We start from the raw sequence: 15,657 nt of genomic DNA, 5'->3' as shown, positions 1-15,657 counted from the left end.
TACCTGGTGGGTGTTGATGGACTGCAGTCCAGTGACTATCCAGTCTACATCGGGCAGAGGTGATCCAGAGCCATTGCACGTGATGACAGCGTTGTCACCCTCTCGAACGGTCAGGTTCACATGGCTCACACTGATCTCGGGAAGGTCTGGGAAGGAGGACAGGATGAGTGAAAAGATAAGCCAACACTTAATACCAAAACTTTGTCCCTGGGGTCGATGGTGGCACTTCTCAACACAACCTGCTTGATCAAGCTCTTGGAAGGCCCCCAAGTCCCAGAATCTTCCCAGCACCTCCCCGCCGATGCCAGAGCTCAGAATTTCAGCTCAGCTGGGCTCTCCCACAAGGCAGGCAGTGGGTGCGGGTGGGGCAGGTGCTCAAAGAATGTAGCTCCAGCAACGAGGTCAAATGGCATCTTCCACTTTGGGCACTGGCTCTCAAACTCTGGTCTGCTTCAGGCTCCCATGAGGAGTTTGCTAGAAATTCAGATTTCCGAGGCCCATTCTGAGACATTCTGGGATCTCATTAAGTCCGTTGGGCCCGGGAATCTGCTTTTCTACAAGTACCTTAAATGCTCCTGATATAGAAGGTCCAGAGCCCATGCTTTGAGATAGACTCCTTCGGATCTGGTTGACAAGTAACTCACAGAGAGAAAGGACTCCGGTCCATTGAGAAGGGGCCCACTTAATCCCTGGCTTCATTCCAGGCTCACGGAGGGGCAGGAATGACCGAGGAGGTCAACGGTAAGCCAGATCCGCACCCAATGCAGAGTTCAAGGCCGGGAGTGTGTGTAGGGGTGGGGACCAGAGAGCCCTGGCTTCCCAGGCTCCTGCACAGGGGCTGAGGGATCTCTCCCCGGAGCCTGCCGGGGCCAGGCAGCTCACTCACCACACTGGCTGATGTTCATGCGGAACAGGGGCAGCTGGGAGCCGTCGGCACTGATGCAATAGAGATGCTGGCTGTTGAGCTTGGCTTCCCCCTGCTCCTGCCACAGCTGCATCCAGCGGATGTCACAGCTGCAGTTGAAGAAGTTCTGCTCCAATCTCCTGTGGGCAAGGAGACGGGGGGAGGGACCTCCTGAACCAAAGACGGCCCAGCTCCCTCCCACGGCTGGGAGGGACGGCCCCACCTGCTCGTCAGGGATTAGGGAGAGAAGGGGTTTAGCAAGGTCTCGAAATAAATGAAAAAATACTTCTAAGTGCAGGAATTCATTTAGTTTTTGCACTAATACACTCATTTAAAAAAAAAAAAAAGAAATCCACTCCATTTAATTCAATGAGACCCTTTTAAATACGTCAGCTTGAGATGCTCCTCTTCTCAAAACCCTCCAGTGGCTTCCCATCTCATTGAACGTCAAGGTCAAAGGCCTAGAGGCTCTGCACTGCTCTCCATCACCTCTCTGACCTCATCTCCTACCTCACACCCCCTGCCTCTGCTTCAGCCACACTGACCCTGCCGTCTGTCAAGTTCACTAGTATGACCAGCCTGCTCCTGCCTCAGGGCCTTTGCACTTGTTGTCCCTTCTGCCTGCACAGTTCTTACCCGTAACATATCCGCTAGATTGGCTATCTCATTTTCTTAAAGAATCATATGGCCATCTCCAACCACTGCTCTAAGTAAGCTACCAGCAAACCCTACCTTAGTGCTGCCCAGTTCCCGCCCTACTATTTTCTTCCCTTGAGTATTTGTCACTGCCCAGCATCACTTTAAAAATTCATTTGCTTGTTTATTATCTGTCTCCTCAAATAAAAATTGAGCTCCTTTGAGCTCAGAGAAATTGCCTGTTTGGTTCACGGCTACATCGCCAGTCTACAACTGAGCCTGAACATAAATACCTGTTGAATGAATAAAAGGAGGGAATGGAGGGAGGGCAGGAGGAAGGAAAGAGTTACTCTCCCTGCGGAGTAGGTGCTTAGCGATTTCCAAGATCTGCTCAAAGCCCATCCTGGGACCAGCTTATTCTTCATAAAGTCAACAAAATCCTACCAAGCACCTGTTCCATGTCTGGCTATGAGCTGAGTGCTGTTAATACAGAGGTGAATGAGTCTCTGTTCTCCAGGAGCACTCAGTTTGGTGAAGAAGAGCATCTGATGGAGAAAGCATCAAGTTCAAGGCCTTCCTTCTCCGCTGACTTTCCTGGTGACTGAGAGCAAGTCCGTGCCCTTCTAAATGGGCTTATCCCATTAGGGGGACAATGAATGGCATTCACTGATGTAAGACTCTTCAAGTAAAGGGCACCCAATAAATCTAAATTCCTGGATCAGTAGGAGGAACGTGGTTCTCTTGCTGGACCAGAAAAGAGACGAATCTGTTGGGTGCCCAGCAGGAGGGGCACTAAGACCCAGGATATTCTGGACAAGGGATAGAATTCCGAAGCAGTTAGGCATACATCAGAACTGATCAGCTTTCAGGAAAAAGTGAGGGCCTGGAGGAAGAATCAGTGTGTCCCAGCCAGTGGGACACCACAGGTAGAAGGTGCCAACACCTTTGCATGATACCCCCTCGGTCTAAAAGTAGGCTGGGTTTTCCTTGCACTCTTTCAGAAAAGGAGAAGAGACCTAGCTTTCACGGAGCATCTGCTTCCCACAGCCGCCCTAGGAGACAGCCAGCACTGTCCCTGTCCAGAAGAGGGACCCCCCTTGTGCGTTCAGAGGGGTTAAGTCACGTGCTCAAAGTCCCTGGGCTTGGGGGTGCGACAAAGCAGGGCTGCAAGCCTCAGCCTGCTGGACTCCAGACCCCACACGCTCTCCACCCTGTCTATCCCATGCAAGGCACTGCTGGGTGTGAGGAGAGATGCAGAGGAGTCAGCACGACCCCCAACTCTGCGGCTCCTGGGCAGAGACCAGGGGAAGAGTTCATGGCGATGCTGGAGGCTGAGATAGGAAAACAGGAAAGAAAAGCTGTGCTGGGGCACAGAGTTCATGTTGAGGAGCGCTGGGAAATACAGCTGGAAGGGAAAGTGGAAGCCAGATGGTGCGGGACGTTCACGGCCACATCAAACATCAGCAAGCTTGGAATTCATGCAGGGGGCAATGGGAGCCAGTGAGGCCCTTGGAGCTCACAATGATGTGAGCAAAGCAGGTCTGTAAGAAGAGTTATCCAACAGTATGGTGCATGAAGTGTGTGCATTTCTCAAAGCACCCAGGCAAAGGGATGAATGGGGGATGAAATCCTTGACTCGCACGCCTTGACCAAACCGGGTGCCTGCCACGGGTCTACATGCACCCAGACAGGGCGTCTTCCCTCATTCACGCACGGGTAGTGGAGGCCGGCAGCCTCAAGGTCACTGTTCTCGAGCTTTCTGGTCTCAGAACTCTTTTTTACTCTTAAAAATTACTGGGGGCCTCAAAGAGCGTTTGTGTATGTAGATTACACCTATCCCTCTTTACCATTTTGGAATTCAAATAGAAAATTTTAAAACACAACACCACATCAGCACAATGTCCCATTCGTCACCAGAGTGACGGTGTTATCACAAGTCAAGCGGCCTCTAGAAAACTCCACTACACACCTTCGGGGGAATGGGAGTGAAAAGGGCAAGTAATGTCTCAGATTCTACCTCGTGGTCTCCCCAGTAGGGTCTTGGGGACCCCACGGAACCCTGGACCCCCACTTGAGAACTGCTGACACATTAATAAGGGTCTAGAGGAGACTGGTAAAAGCAGGGGAGAGGGAAGGAAAGATGGAATAGACGTAGTAAAGAAGACAAGGTGGTATTTGGGGCTTTGTTGGAGGCGGAAGGGAAGATTGGAGGATGACACCGAGGTTTTAAGCTCCAGGAGACAGGAAATCAATGGAGGGGAGACGTGTCTTTAGCGGAAAACAGAAGAGAAGGAACCAATGGAAAGGAAGAGGCTCAGTGTATGAGGAATCAGGATGAGGTCCTAGAGGAGGAAGGTGAAGCATGAGGCCCGGAAGTCTTGGAGGCGTCTGCCCCAGGCAGGAGGGCAAGATGGCGCCGTGGCTGAGACAATGGACAGAGAGGAGAGAAAACAAGCAGGCAGGAGAAAGTGAGAGCTAAGAAATAAAAATGGAATGACATTTGTGTCACACCTACCACGTACCCAACACCATGCGGAATGCCCTCCGCGCACCACCCCATTGAACCCTCCCGTCGGAGTAAGTGGGGGAGGCGGCTGATGGCTTCCTCGGGAAAAGCAGAAGGTCAAACTAGGCTGCCCAGTGTGTAGAGGACAGGAAGGCCTGAGGACGTGGATCTGTGCTTGCATTCACATCACAGGGCGGCGAGGGGAGGCCGGGCAGCCCTGCTGGAAAGATACTGAGGGTCCAGATGTTTGCATATATGCAAACTGAACCAGGTCAGCCTGGGTTTTCCCACATGCTCACTTGACAAATGTGGTCATTCATTATGAAGTAGTTGTAAAAATACAAATTATCCACCTCAGTGGAAAAGATTAGCAAGTGAGGGGCTGGGCTGGGCTGCTTCAAGACCATGTGCTTTATTGAGTCCTGCCTGCCCGAAGCCCCGCACAGCTATGTCCCCCGACTTCTCGGTGGCCCCCGCAGGGCTGACAGTGCCAAAGCGTGCTGAGGCTGGTGGGAGAATCAGGTGGGATGACACGTCTAGACACAAGCACATTAACGGCTTTTTGTTCCCTTCCATCCTTTTCCCCTAGGACTTGGTCCCGTAGAAGGGATGCCCCACGAGACCCGGCCCTTCCTCCACACCACAGTCTCCTGAAAACCGCACAGAAACCTTAGCTTTTCCCCTCTCCCTTGGGACTTTCCTCCTAGACGGCAAGACGCACACACACAACAGAAAGCATGCTGAGTCTGAAGACGGGTGCCCTGGGCGTCCCACCGAGCAGACCTACCGCAGCCTTCACATCCTGACGAGAGAGGGTTCAGGAAGGTGGGCCAGAAGCAGAGAAGGGCAGCCCTCAGTCTACATGATGCCTGTTCTTCCAGCAAGTCAGGTGTCTCGAAGAGGGGCTTTCAGCCAGGGCTCCGGGCGCTGTGTCGAGGAGCCTGAAGTAAGGCTTCCCTGCCCCATCAATAATGCAGGCGGCCCCATGAATAATACAGCAGCAGCTGCTTCGGGGCAGAGCTTAACCCACACCCAGCCCCTGCCCCAGCATGGCCTGGGGCCTAATCGCAGGGCCCTAGGGGCGTCCCACAGATTAACTCAGCCCCATCCAGGCACACACAGACGCCTCGCCGCACGGCCAAGGCCATGGCGGTGTATGTAGAAAACACTGGTTCCCCTCCGGTCATCCTCTGGCTTCCTTCTCCCCTCCACAGCACTGCTGCTGCCATGGCAATCTTGGGGCCGGCCGCAGAAAATGGGGAAGGGGTGTAGATCTACAGTCAACCAGGGAAGCCTGTCCAGAGGTCCAAGTGATGATCGCCGCTGGCCTCCCAGAGAAAATAACACAATGGCAGAAGAAGTGCACAAACAACAGGTTTGAGTGCAGCCAGCGATCACGCCAGGCAAAGCTAGTGCACTGAATTGTGTCTCCCCCGAAAGATCTGGACAAGTCCTCACCCCCAAGACGTGCGAATGTGACCTTACTTAGAAATAGAGTCTTCTGTGGATGTGATCAAGTGAAGGATCACAGGATGATCATGGGACAAGATCATTCTGGATTTAGGGTGGGCCCTAGATCCAATGACAGGTGTCCTTATAAGAGAGAGGAGGGGAGAAGCCAAAGACACAGAGACGGGGAGCACAGCTATGTGAAGACAGAGGCAGAGATGGGGGTGGCATTGACCCAAGCCAAGGACACCAGGGGCCACCAGAAGCCAGAAAGGGTAAGCAAAGATTCTTCCTGAGAGCCTCCTGAAGGGAGAATAGCCCTGTGACACCTTAGTTTGGGCCTTCTGACCTCCAGAAGAGTAGAGAGTCACTTTCTATGGTTTGAAGCCTCCAAATTTGTCGTGATTTGTCAAGGCAACCCTAGGAAACTAATATGGCCAGTAACTTCTTCCCCAAGGTTCTGCTTTAACTTCTTCCCCAAGGTTCTGCTTTAACTTCTGTAAAATGGGGGTAATTGCGCTCGACCCTCTTCCTGAACAAAGTTAATATGAGGATTAGCGATAATACATGATAACATGCTTTGTGAATTGAAAGGGGTTATAAAGAGACCAGAAATTATTATTATAGTAACACTATTATTAACACAATCGTTCAGGGACTTCTCTGAGAGCCGTGGAAAGCGGTCATGGCCAAGACTGGGAGAAAAGAAAGTGCCAGGATCAGCCCAAACCCATCCCCGATACCAAGTTAATATTTTACCAAGTTGATTAAATCTGCAAATTATACCAGAGGTAATTATCACTTTGCTTTAAGAAAATGAAATATTCCAATCTGTTTTAATCATGTCTGCTCTGTGCGTGCAGGGTATTAAGAGAAGCCTGTTCAAGATACACTAATGGTCCTTAGGGTATTTCTGGAAGGTTTCTGCGTTGTGGGTTTATATCCTCTGGTGCCTCTTGCCTTTGCCTAAATTGCATCATGGGATTCAGAACCCAAGCTTCTTTTCTTCCTAATTCATTCTTTATCTCTAAGACAATCTCTTTGATTCCTGCTCTGATTTCTGGACAGACAGTTCCAGTTTTCTCCGTAAGGAAAAAAAAAAAAAAAAACACCATCTTGCTATAACCAGAAACCTCTGAAAGCAACCGTGCAATGCCAACTCAAATTTCTGCAAACCCATGCCACTGATACAGTGCTAAGTACTCCAAAGGGAATCCTGAAGGATGCTTCCAGTTCTCTCAATAAGAGAAACACAGCCTGGACTGGTGAGGGGCAATGGGCCAGGTGTTCAGCCAAGACCTTATCTTTCATCTGACAAAAGGAAGTGAGAAATGAGTAAGGGAAGCCTCCAGCACATGGCCAGGGCTCTGAGATGCTAACTTGTCTGGGTTTTTTTTTTTCCTCAGTGATTCTCCTCAGGAAGCCACCATCATGAGAGTGGTTTCCAGAAGGAGACAGCAAGTATTGGGGGGCGGGGGAAGTTTGCTGAGTTGTTTAAGGAAAGAGCGCTGGTCTTTGGAAACAGCAGACCTGGGTGGTGGTAATGCTAATTATCATAATATGAATTCCCATTACCATTGATAAGCTCTGTGATCTTGGACCAGTTGTTTAACTTGGGCAAGCCTCAATCCCTCATTCGTAAAACTGGTTATAATGATACCTCCCACGGGGGGTTGCTCCAAAGATGAGACAGGACTTTATTCATAATAGGTGCTCAATATACGGCTCTTTTGTCTCCATCTCTACTATTGAGAAGGTCATAGATACTCAGCCCTTCCGATGGAGAATCCCAACAGCATCCGTTCTTGTATCAAGGATCCTCCAGTGGGGAGGGTCTGGTTGGGGTAGGCAGAGATCCTCAATGACAGAATGAAATGTGCTGAGAAATCACAGAAGACCCTAGCTTGCCCCTTCTATTCCTACAGAAGGTGGTTCAAAGCCTCACACTCTGGCTTTGTGATCTTCTGGCCGTCATGGCACAGAAAGCCATCTCCCCCTGGCCTCTCTCCTCCAGGGCCAAGATTCTTTCTTCCTGGAAATACCCAACCCATCCCCATACCCCAGCCCACAGGCTCCATTGGGCAGACCCTGGCAGTCTAGAAGGCTCGTGGCAGATGGTGCTATGTGGACTAATCAAGAAGTCGGACAAGAAAATACTAACCCCCTCTTCCATTTGCCAGGAACTGGGATTGTTTGGATTTTAATCATAGCCACAGCGAAGAGCCAACATGAGGCCCCTCCAGCCAAAAGATAGATTTTCTACTCCGAACATTCAATTCCTCCTCAAAAAATAGACCCCTACCAGGGCAAGTGCTCCTTAGAGGGGGGCTTCTTTATTTTCCAATGTAATTTTTTTCTTATTTAACAATATGACAGAAATAAAATACCCTGGGACATGGCGGCCCTCACACACTGACTCACACTGGAGGGAATGTCTTCATTCTGCCATAAGTCACATCTAGCTCACCGGTGTATCGATCCCGGGCAAAGATGAATGCAGAATCCCATGATCCTCTGAGATAAATCTGACATTTTTCTTTAAATATATAGCCACGGAACAACTGTTTCTGAAACTTCACGAAACAGGTCACCAGGGCAGCACACCATTGATTTCACGTCCAGTGATTTTTTTAGAAGGAGCACTGAACGTTTTCTCAATAATTCAGCCAACTGCAAACCCCAGAGGTCCCCCAGAGAGACGCTGTCCCTCGCTGCCTACAGATGGAGGGGGAGACATTCCGGGAGAAGCAGACATGAGACTCCCAAGAAAGAGAGCCCCCAGTTAGCTCCTTTACGGCAGAGCCCCTGATCAGATCTAGGGCAACATAAGAATCATGCACTTTTTGAGAATTATTGTAGACCCGGCCCTTGAATTGGAAACAGGTTTTAAGAGGCTGAGAGACAGCTAAGCAGAGTGGTCAAGACCTTGAGTCCATATGCTACCACTTGGCTAATGGGTAACCCAAAACAAGATACTTAACCTTGCTAAGTACCTCAGTGTCCCTGAATGTGAAGTGATAGTAGTAATTCCTACTCGATAAATTATTACAAGAATTAAATTAAAGAATGTACATAATTCGAGAGATTGCTTGGCACAGTGCCTGGCATGGAGTCAGATCTCAGAAATCGTTGTTAGTAGTGATCTTAGCAGTCCTGTTCATTTAGTGCTAAGGTTTTTTCCACCTACAAAGATGGGAATGAATACAACGCATCAAGTCTAATGGTCGGATGTTTAGCTGTCAGTGACGTCTGTGACATCGTCTAGGTTTTCAGTGTTGTAGAAACAAATAAGTATATATTTTTCCAAGCTCAGGTAGTTTTTAATCGATGTACCTAAGGATCTCAGCCCTATGTGGCTAAAGAACTGTGGTCACTATATCTACTGTGTCCACACCAGAGGAGTGGCCCAGAAGGAGGAGTAAAATCCTAAGAAAGGAAGACAACCCACAGCAGTACTGTCCTAAACTCTCCAACACTGTTGAGATCACCTTCGTACTTCCCGGCCCTAGAATGGCCTTTCAAAGAATCAGGGGCACTCAGGTCCATGAGGATAAGTAGGGTGTATCAGGCCATCACAGAGTAATGGGCTATTGGGTCACTGGATGTAAATATTCCCCTCCCTGACCAGCTGGGTTGGAAAAGCTAGGATCTTGACTCATCCGTGAACTCAGGTCTTCCCAGGTGGAGGGGAGACAAGTTGAAAGGCCAACAGCATGGGCAGCGATCCAAGGCTACTGCCTCTTGGTAAAGATAGTAAAGCAATCTGCATTCAGTGAATTTGGATCTGAGTCACTAAGTAAAAGGGAACACATGAGCAGTGTCTCTGGAACACTGACTCCCTAATTTCATCCATGCCTCAATTCCTTTCCAATTTATTCCTTGATTTGTTCCCTCAACATAACATGCTGTCCTTCATGCACAGAGATGACCCTGATGACTCACACATCAACATGACTTATTTTTTCCAGCAGTGGTCAGGAGTTTTCACTCATCCATCCAACAAGGGTTTGCACACAATGGCTGGAGGGGATAGGGGTGCATCGATCAGCCTTGGAAGGTAGCAAGGCCAAACAGTCCACAGGCAGATTGAATAAATATATGGACTTGCCTCCAGGCCCCACCATCAGGATGCCCAAACGCAAGCCAAATAGGCTGACAAAAGATTATGAGGGATGGAAAGGACATGCAATCGGAAGTAAGGAGGCCTGGGTTCAAGTCCTAAGTCGGCCAGTCCCTAACAATGCAATCCTGGCTGTGTCTCATGTGCCTTTTGGGGGCTCAGAACCCTTACCTTAAAATGAAGAAATACATTTTATATTGGAGATATAGTAACACCTCTCTCCCATAATGCTCATGATGATAAATCTATTTTTTTCATGATGATAAATCTAAGGTCATGTAAATGAAAGCACACCTGATAATCTCTATAAAATCATATATTATGAATGTTATTTATTATAAATTGAAGTACTCTGTAGTATCATAAACATAAATACTATTATTACTAGTTACCTACAGATCACAGAACTAGGTCCTGCTCAGAGATAAGATTCCGGTCTTCTTCAGAAATGTGCTAGAAAGAGCATCAGAAAATCGAGCAACAAAGAGGGTGCCTTGCTCTCACTGAACACGGTACACTCCGCGTCACCCAACCCAAGGAGCCCCTTCAAGTGCATGCCCAACCTTAGGTGGCTCCACCACCCCACATTTCTCCCCACCCAACCTCTACCACCACTCTACTACTTGGATGGCCTTCAAGACCGAACTTACAATTCCCGAAGACTCAGCCTCTGGAAAAGCTGCCATGAGAGTGTGGTGAGCCGGTTACTCGACAGGTTTCTGCAAGAGTGACAAATAAAGGGGAAATTAAGGGATAGATCTGGCATAAGTAATGCTCTTGGTAGGAAGCTTGGTTACTTCACGGGAGCCTGGCTTTGTTGTTCTTCTCCCTTGTTCCATCCTGCTAACGATGTATCTGCCAGGAGTCCAGGCCCCAGATCAGGTTGGGAAAGGATTTCAAGAAAAGGAAAGGGAGAGATTTTACAAATGTTAAAAAATAATAACAATAATAATAATTGTTGGTCATTTTCCCACATCCTCTCATCACAAATAAAGGCTCAGGGAACCTTCTGGAAGCCACCCTCCCACAGGGGGTCAGAGCTCTCAAGATACACAAGCCAACAAGCGTTCTTCTTCATTTTTATTATTGAAGTGTCATGGACATTAAAAAAAAAAACTGCATATTTAATGTATACATTTTGATGAATTTCAAGGTAAGTGTATACCCATGAAATTGTCGCCATAAACAATGCATAAACTTAACCATCAACTTAAAAAATTTCCTCCCCCTCTCGCTCTCTCTTTATTTTTGGTATAACCGTTAATATAAGATACAACCTCTTAACACATTTTTAGGTATAAAATCCAGTATTGTTAATGACCCACTATGCCGTACTGTACATCTCTAGGACTTACTCATCTTGCATAAGTGAAACTATGTCCCCTTTTACCAACAAGCATTCTTAACATTCACAATAGTGGAAAAAAACCCTGCAGGTCACCTACAATTTCTTCTACCCAGTCCCTCCCCCAGCAAAGAGGCCCATCCACGATCAAGACATAAGCCTTTTGTTCACACTTCTGTTCTCCTCCTAATGGCTATTTAATTGTTTTCATTAGGATGTACAGGAGAAAGGAGTAGCCATTAGTCTTCCAAGTAATAGAAGAAACACGCCCACGGTGATCACGTTGCCAGGCTCAACAAACAACTTTTGATGTGGTAACAGCCCTTCAAGGCAGCAGTGAGACAGGGCTGGAGTCGACGTGACCCCCCTGCAGGAACACTACTCCCGCACTGATGAGATCGGATGCCACGCAGGTCAAACTCTATCCACACACACACACAAGCATGTGTGCATTGGTGTCGATTAAACACGCGGGTGATAAACACAAGCGCAGACTCTTGTTTATACGCACACGCATACACTTATGCGCGCACCTCTACTTAGCTGATTTCTACAGCAGATACTTGGGGAGGAACCAAGTACAGGCTACTTGGGGGAATGAAGGGTGGACAAATGAGAAGGTCCCTGTGAAACCTACATTCAAGTTACAAATGAATAAGCAAGAGAACTGCAGTTTGCCATGAATAGAAGGAAGGGTACAAAGTGATGTCATCACTGATGTAGGAGAGGGAGACAGCTCCTTTACGCAGGTGCTTAGAGTGGTGCCCTCCAAGAGGGTAGCATCGAGCTGAGGCCAGAGCAAGAATGAGCCAGTGCCAGCGTTGGGGTGTTCTGGGCAGTGGGCGCAAGGCAGAGAGAGGGCCAGTGGGGAAGGAGGTAGGGGAGAATGGTCTGGGGTAAGGAGGAGAACGGACAGCCACAACCACCTGGCTGGCCATGGTGAGGACCTTGGATTTTATTTTAAGGAGCAATGAGAAGGCACTGGATGGCTTTAAGTAGGGAAGTGGCATAATCTAATCACCATTTCTTAAAGTAAGAGACCAAGACGGGAAGCTGGCAGACCAATTAGGAGGCTGCTGCAGTACTGAGGAAGGGGATTAGAGATAATGAAGCAGGTGGATTTCAAGAGGAGGGCGGGGGGGGGGGGGGCGGGGGGGAGAGCGCCACCAGAACCTCCTATTGGATTGGGTCTGGGAGGGAGGGAGGAAGATGCCAGCAACCAGGCAAGCAGCCAGATCATTTAATGAGACCAGGAAGGCTGTAAAAGGGTCCTATCTGGGGTTCAGATCATGAGCCTCCCCTTGCAATACTAAGTTTGAGATATCCGGAGAGAGAAATCAACTAGCCTGCTGGATGCTTGGGTCTGGAGGTCACAGGGGACGTCCAGGCTGGTGGGATCACAGACGGCACGTACAGCTTTCACGGGGAACAGATGGCACACACAAGGACAACCTAAGGGACAGGGCTTCCCCTTCGCATCTGAGGCGGCCGCACCCTTGGTGACAGCTGGTGACTAGGTTAGAAAGGCAGCCCCCTTTCTGCGGGTGCAGGGGACTGATGGACAAAGGAAGGGACCACAGGTAGAGGTCCCGAGGCTTCCTGTTCCACTCCCCCTGCGCCCAGCACTCTCCTTACAGAGTCCTCCAGTCCGCACAGCGCTTTCTAGGGTAGACACCCCCATACCCCGCTTCCTGCCCGCAGAAGGAAGAGCTCTAACGCATGAGAATCACCAAAAGCTCTTAAACCTTAACCTGTCCACATGCTCAGCTTCCCAAAACCCCTACCCCCAGTCTGTCTTGTGCCTGCAAACTTCCTCCATGCCCCGCTGATCAGAGGAAAGGGGTGATAAAGGAAGGCCTGCATGGTGGCCACTTGAGGACACCACTGGGGCACAGCTCCCCTGACCCACCTCCTGCTCAGGAGGGTGGAGCGGGGATCAGGTGCACATGCCCAGCGAGTGGCTGGCTTTACACTAGGGTTTGCATCTGGAGCTCAGACCTCGGGGACAAGGACACTGGGTCTTGGTACCACACTTGAGTCCCCATTACCCTGAGCCTCTGTGAGGTTTCAGCAAATGTGAGCGAAGGTAGAAGACTTCATGCAGATAGAAGTCTTCTGTTCTGTTCTCCCAGCTAACTCTCTATGCACAACTGTAGGAATGGCAGGCAAGGTCACACAGGCCCGCCCACCATGAGGTCTCCTCCTCACTCCAGCACCTCCTTGAACAGAACCCCCAGTTCTAAAACTGAGTAGCACCCCATGAGACTCTGCAGCCAGGAACTCCAGATTCGCGAAGCCCTCAGAAGCAGGCCCCTCTCCCCCTCCCCCCCCCCCCCCCCCCAGTGAGAAGCAGGGAAACAGGAGAAATGCAGGTCAAGTAGGGACCCTGCCCATCTGCGAGGGAGGACCAGCCTGGGAGTGTGTGCCAGGGGGTTCCTGGGGAGCCCGAGGCCGGGATCAGGCTGCCAGCAATGTCCTTTCACAAAGGTCATGTTTTGCTACATTAGGCAGAAATGTCATGAGAAAATTGGATTCTAGAAGAAAGAAAATAACAGGCATTCCGGGCAAATAAAGAATAAGAAATAGCATTATCTCCTTATTACAAGTTGGAGGTGGGGAGGGGGCCTGGGACATTCGGTAAGGGGGAGGTGGGCCCTGTTCTCCTGGGGGTGTCTGGGCTGCAGCTCCTTCCTGCCACGCCCACCAAGCCCCACCAGGAAGAGAAAGGGCCCCTGGATTCCTCCAGCTCTTCGGCCAGATGGAGCGGCCGCTGCAGGACTGACGGGCTGTGTCCAGGATGACAAACTCCTCTCCGCCCCAGCCGCCTCCCAGGCACACAGACCATATTCTCCCGTTGGAGGAAAGCCTGCCCTTACTCCTCCTGCAGACGGGGGCTACTCACCTGTGCTCACACCTCCCTGCCTCCCTGCACAGCCAACAGCCGCCATTCACCAAGGGCTGATTACTAAGCACCAGCTACTGTGTTCAGCACTTTTATATCCGTGACCTCGTTTAATATATACGGCAAGTGCACGGAGTGGGTGTTACTATCATCTCCGCGGTCGAGCTGGACGGGTCTGAGTGGCCTTAACGCAAAGACTCCGTCAACAAGCAACAAGCCACACCCCCAGGAACGTTCGCAACCAACACACAGACGTGTAAACTCCCAGGTACGCGCACACGCCCCTCGGCGTATGTTGCCCGAGCCCGCGGCACCGCGCCACGCGAGTCCCTGGAGGAACGCAGCGCATACATCCTGTGCGACCGTACACGTACGCAGTGCCCCGCCAGAGACGCGCGGGAGAAGGCTGCAGCCCCAGAGACAAACATACACACAGAAGACAAGTAAGGCAAACGCACAGCCAGCACAAGACATGCAGGGCACGCCTCTGGCCACCCTGCCCTCACGGGCATTTATAAATACTCATGGTGCAGGAAAATGGGGACGCTGAGACGCGGGGCTCTGACGGACCCACCGCCCACTCAGAACTCACTGCCCCTGATTTTCTTCCCAGCTAGTGCCTCATCTGTATTCACTTGCCACCTGTAATTGATGGGCTGGTTATCCCGCTCATCAGACTCAAGGGTGGAGTTAAGAACCATCCTGCCTCTGGGCCCCACAGCAGCGTCTTCCAGAAGCTTCCTCCCTGACAGATCCATTATCCCCCATCTCTGACTTTTGCTTGGGTCAATGGCCAGTTTCCCAGCCACCTGACCCCTGGAATTAATATGGCGAGCAAGATTTTATGAGATGAGGCATCAAACACTTTCCCAAAATCAAGCTCTGTGACATTGCTCCCGTAGCCCTCATCCGAGACTACCAAACAAAGCCATTAATTCTGTCCTGCATTGCTGGCTCTCTCGCAGCCCAGACTCTGGGGCCCAGAGTAATGAACAATGATGATGCAGCTACTGGGTGCTCCGGGAACAGGGAGCCAGACACGCAGATGGCCAAAACCGGACCCACAGGAAGGATAGGGCTGAAATGGCCCTTCCTGCCATTAACCCCTTGGTGAACACGGGTCCTCCCAGGCTAAACATCTCAGCATGGGAAGCAGTCCCATGACCTTCCTGAAGGGGACAACCAACTGCAGCAGGATAGAACCCATGATCGGGGAGGATGTCACCCTCCACCCTGGGAACCCTACTGTCCAACCAGAGGGTCACTCAAGATGGACCCTGTTGCCAAGAAAAGGCAACCAGATGAATTCCTCTGTTGCCCCAAAGGCACCATATCCCTGGGGGCTGAGACTTGAGGAGGGGACACTAAGCCCCATTCACAAGTGGTCCTGAAGCTGGGACACCTTGTAGAGTGCCTGGATGTATAGCGTGGCTGATGTCTAGAAGTGCCTCCTCTCCTATGGGCAGAGGCAGGCCCAGCGGGCAGGTTATGTTTCAGGACTGGAGTGTGTAAGGGATCACCAGAAGGTGCCAGGTTCTCTCTTTGAACCCCAGACCCCTCTTTTCCATCTTCCCAGACGTGGGGGCCCCGGATCCCCCACAACTCCCCTTATATCTGTATAAATACATGGGATGTCAATGGAGCCCCCCCCCCCAACATCGTTACCACTGTGTGACAGTCTATGTCTCCTCTCCTGGGCCCTCCACCCTCTTTCTCTATTTATTTCACACTCTTTTTTGGGTTCCACCCTGAGCCCTCGGGCCCCCTTCTAGGTTCCTGTTTATAAGCCCCATCC

The 15,657-nt window shown here is 50.4% G+C and overlaps 1 protein-coding gene across 6 annotated transcripts in view; it reads right to left on the bottom strand.

Annotated features, from left to right (window-relative positions):
• NTRK3 (neurotrophic receptor tyrosine kinase 3) overlaps window positions 1–15,657 on the bottom strand; it is a 379,660-nt gene that overhangs the window by 250,758 nt on the left and 113,245 nt on the right. For all 6 annotated transcript variants that reach the window (XR_004297851.1, XM_032391894.1, XM_032391890.1 and 3 more), the window contains exons 5-7: window positions 10,266–10,334; window positions 887–1,044; window positions 4–146 (exon numbers count right to left, since the gene is read on the bottom strand). Coding sequence is in view for 5 of the 6 variants with exons in the window: in XM_032391894.1 (XP_032247785.1) it covers window positions 4–146; window positions 887–1,044; window positions 10,266–10,334 (370 nt within the window). In the remaining variant the exon portion in view is untranslated. The remainder of the gene's footprint in view (window positions 1–3; window positions 147–886; window positions 1,045–10,265; window positions 10,335–15,657) is intronic.

Source organism: Phoca vitulina, unplaced genomic scaffold (assembly GCF_004348235.1).
Source record: "Phoca vitulina isolate PV1807 unplaced genomic scaffold, GSC_HSeal_1.0 scaffold65, whole genome shotgun sequence".
NCBI lineage: Eukaryota > Metazoa > Chordata > Mammalia > Carnivora > Phocidae > Phoca > Phoca vitulina.
The sequence above is the reverse complement of the archived record's forward strand: the minus strand, read 5'-3'. Positions and strand labels throughout refer to the sequence as shown.